General features: G+C 46.3%; 1 protein-coding gene across 1 annotated transcript in view; it reads right to left on the bottom strand.

Moving 5' to 3' along the window:
• jak2a (Janus kinase 2a) overlaps window positions 1–4,067 on the bottom strand; it is a 30,139-nt gene that overhangs the window by 3,643 nt on the left and 22,429 nt on the right. Inside the window, exons 15-21 of the mRNA XM_016494238.1 lie at window positions 3,384–3,522; window positions 3,090–3,241; window positions 2,864–3,014; window positions 2,648–2,781; window positions 2,389–2,578; window positions 2,185–2,309; window positions 1,916–2,088 (exon numbers count right to left, since the gene is read on the bottom strand). Coding sequence (XP_016349724.1) covers window positions 1,916–2,088; window positions 2,185–2,309; window positions 2,389–2,578; window positions 2,648–2,781; window positions 2,864–3,014; window positions 3,090–3,241; window positions 3,384–3,522 — 1,064 coding nt within the window. The remainder of the gene's footprint in view (window positions 1–1,915; window positions 2,089–2,184; window positions 2,310–2,388; window positions 2,579–2,647; window positions 2,782–2,863; window positions 3,015–3,089; window positions 3,242–3,383; window positions 3,523–4,067) is intronic.

The following is a 4,067-nucleotide window of genomic DNA, read 5'->3' as shown; positions in this document are numbered from 1 at the left end:
TTAACTGTTAACAAGCACAACTGTTGATTTTAATAATGCATTAGTAAATGTTGAAATTAACATGAACTAAGATTAGTAAATGCTGAAGAACTATTGTTCATTCTTAGTTCATTAACTAAAGTAGTTAACTAATGAACCTTATTGTAAAGTGTTACCAATATTAAAATAAATTCTGTCCAATTTTATTGTGTTACTTTCAGTAAAAGTGTGGTTATTTTATTGCTTGTGTTTTTTTTTAAATTCAGTATCTAGTAGATTGTGAAAGAATGATTATCAGTTCCACACACTGAGATATATAAATTCTAAAAACTTCAGTGGTATCGGATCGGTATCGGCCAATACCGAACCCTAGGTATCGGAATCGGTATAGGAGGCGAAAAAGGCAGATCGGAGCATCCCTAATTTGAAAGTGAAAGTAAAATGAGCACGCTGCTTTTACAAGCTATTTAAAAGTGAAGGAAAGCGAGAAAAAGAGGGAACGCCCCCGCCCCCGTGGTGATACTGGTATTACCGGTGTTGTCACACGTCGATTAACCGGTTGGAAAATTTCCTCACCGTCACAACCCTAGTGCATACCTGTTTACATTTAATTAAGGTGGACTAGATTAGACTGTAATACTAATAGTTGAGTTTGCCAGGTGCATACAACATTTATGACAGGTTTTCATGAAAGTGTGTCAGTTTGTCTGCTTCACAATCCTATTTTGCACTGCAGCAATAAAACTGAAGTGAGATAAACAAACTGAGAAATTTTTCTTTTTAGTTAAAACAGATGTTGTCAAAGTTTTCCTTTGGGGACATAATTTGAATTTGGAAAAAGGCAATAAATTGCAGAATATCGCAATATATTTAAAATCGTAATAATATTGTTACACAAGTATCGTGATAATATCGTATCGTGAGGCCTCTGGTGATTCCCACCCCTAGCTATTAACATGCTAATCATGCTAGAAACATGCTAGCGACATGCTAGTAACAAGCTAATCATGCTAGAAACATGTTATCAACATCTTATCTACCTAAATTTTCAAACTTCAGGCTTTTACAACTGCTTTAAACTTTCAGGCTAGGCTTTTTCAAGCCAACCTAAAGTTTGTCTTGACAAACTTTTTTATCTAGTTTAATCTCGAAATTACTATAGTTTAACACCCACTGCAAAAACTCCCATCTTCTCCTTCTGTCCCCTCACTGAGGCAGAAGTATCAAAACTTCTGCTCTCCAGCCATCCTACAGCTGGTGGAACGATCTTCCCACCCCTATCCGGAATGCTGAATCCCTGACAATTTTCAAGCGACAGCTGAAAACCCATCTCTTTCGAAGCTACTTGACTTCATCATAAAAAAAAAATCTCTCTCTTTATTTATTCCTTCTCTTTCTAGCTTGTACTTATTTGAACAATGTCTAAGAACTTGGTATTACAACCACTTCCTGTGTCTGTTTGCCTCTTTAAGAAGAATTGCTTTATGTATCCCCCAATTGTAAGTCGCTTTGGATAAAAGCGTCTGCTAAATGACTAAATGTAAATGTAAATGTAACATTAATAAATGCACTTACTAATAATATTACACGTTTGTTTCTTGGTAATGCACATTTGACAGTAAAGCACTGAGCCTGAGTTGGGAAGCGCGGTTTCGTTACGCTTTTGTAGCGTTTGCCGTTTGATGTTTCTCGTGTGCAACAGAAATGGCATGCGGTGGTCGAGTCTGGAGCCCTGCTGTGAGTGAATCTTGTAAGAACCGGGTCACATTTCACCCGAAACTATTGTGAAATGTTTTCACAGTCCCATGTAAAAAGGCTTCATTTTCATTATGCAGAATATCATTGCTTGTTCGTCTCTTGATTTTGGGGTGAAATATAACACAGTTCTTGGTCATTCGTCTCACAGCTTCAGCCAAACGTTTGCGGATCTCCTCACCAGAAGATGGGGCTCTCGCCCGGCTCGCGCACGGTGTAATACTCCTTATCCTGAGGAAGAACTTTAGTCAGGCCGAAGTCTCCGATCTTCACGCGAAACTCACTCTCCACCAGAATGTTCCTGGTGGCCAGATCTCGATGGACGTAGCGCTTGGACGCCAGGTAGTCCATGCCCTAAACAAACACAGACAGAAACACGTCACGCTCAGCTCTTCAGCAGGCTGTTCCTCACGAATCTTCATGTGTGTGTGAAACAGGTGTTTTCCGTACCTTACAGATCTGAGAGGTGTACAGCAGAAGCTTCGTGTGGTCGAAGCGCTCCTTGTTTTTTGAAAGATAATCTCTCAAACTACCAAATGGCAAAAACTCCATGACCAGCCGCAGGTTCCTACGACCTGAAGACAGACAGAGAGAGAGAATCAGGAGAGAGGCGTGTCTCAGGACCAGCATGCTCTAGTGCAGACAGAAGCTCACCTGCGCTGTAACACACTCCCTTGTATCTGACGATGTTCTCGTGCTGCAGCGAGCGCAGGATCTCGATTTCCCGCTCGAAGTCTCGCAGGTGTTCAGCCGTGCTGTGCTGCAGCTTCTTGACCGCGACGACTTCGCCCGTGTTGTCCTGCAGCGGATCGTAGCGGCATTTCTCCACGCTGCCGAAGTTCCCCTGCAGACACACACAGACGGAGTGACGTCTGAAACACTAACGCTGATGATGATGATGGTGGTGGCTCACCTTCCCCAGCAGCTGGAGGAAGATCAGGTGTCTGGCCTCAAACTGAGTGGGTTCCTGGCTCTCGAACGCTCCGGCGAGACCCAGAGCCCGATGCCTGCTGGGAACCATGTCGCTCTCCACCAGCAGCTCGTAGTCTGAGAAACACAGAGACACAGGCGTCACGCAAGTGCTGGAGTATCATGGTGTTTGCGCGGCGGTGCGTGTGGTGAGCGTCACCTGGCGTGAAGAGGCTGTTGAGGTCTCGGATGACGGCTCTGAACGAGGGCCGCTGCAGCGGCTCGTACTCCATGCAGCTGTTGATCACGCTGGCCAGTTCAGTCCACTTCGGAGCTGGAAGCTGGTGCTTGTCTTCGTAGAACAGCAGCTTCTGCACAACACACAAGAGCATCAGTTAGAGTCAGCGACATGCAGCGCAGACAGAAGCGCGGAGGGGCCGCTGCACCTTGGACCCGTCGTACGCCACGAGCGGATGTTCTCCGCTGCAGTAGATCTCCCACAGCGTGGTGCCGAAGCTCCACTTATCTGCTGCCAAACTCAGGCTCTTGCTGTCCTTCACGCACTCGGGAGGAACCCACGGGATCCGGTCCACCAGAACTACAGACAGAAGAGCACAGACACACGTCAGGAGAAACACCACGACTCCTCTCCGCTCAATAAACCAGTTCTGTCTGGATTCGATCCTGTACTGTTCAGACTGGACGCGTTTTCTAAACCACACGAATACGGCTTCGCTCACGTTCTCTGGGCTGGACGATGATGCTGATCCCTGGGTCACTGAGCTTGATGAACGGAGGCGTTCCCATCTTTCGGTCTTCTTCTCGGGTCACCAGAACGTTCCTGGCGCAGACGTTTCCATGGATCAGGTTCTTCTCCTCCTGCGGATCAGAAACACGCAGTGATTATCACGGCCTCTCATTAGTCTGGTGCCGGGATTCTGTGACACTCACCAGGTGATGTAGCACCCACGCTAGCTGCTTAGCCACCTCCAGCTTCCAGGTGATGTTGATGGTGTTGCGGTTTCGTTTCAGGTACGTGTCCAGAGAGCCGAAGCACACATACTCCTGCACCATGATGTCTGAAAGACACGCAGACGCTTACACACCTGACAGAAACATGCGTGTTTGTGTGTATGTGTGTGTGTGAGAGAGTGAGTGTGTGTCTGTTTGTGTGTGTGTGAGAGTGTGTGTGAGTGTGTGTGTGTGTCTGTTTGTGTGAGTGTGTGTGTGTGTGTGTATGAGAGAGTGAGTGTGTGTCTGTGTGTGTGTGTGTGTGTGTGTCTGTGTGTGTGAGTGAGTGTGTGTCTGTGAGTGAGTGAGTGTGAGTGTGTGAGTGTGAGTGTGTGTCTGTGTGTGAGTGTGTGTCTGTGTGTCTGTGTGTGAGTGTGTGTGTGAGTGTGAGTGTGAGTGTGAGTGTGAGTGTG

Source organism: Sinocyclocheilus anshuiensis, unplaced genomic scaffold, assembly GCF_001515605.1.
Source record: "Sinocyclocheilus anshuiensis isolate Anshui unplaced genomic scaffold, SAMN03320099.WGS_v1.1 scaffold1031, whole genome shotgun sequence".
Classification (NCBI taxonomy): domain Eukaryota; kingdom Metazoa; phylum Chordata; class Actinopteri; order Cypriniformes; family Cyprinidae; genus Sinocyclocheilus; species Sinocyclocheilus anshuiensis.
Note: the sequence above shows the minus strand (reverse complement) of the source record. Positions and strands in the feature narration are given on the sequence as shown.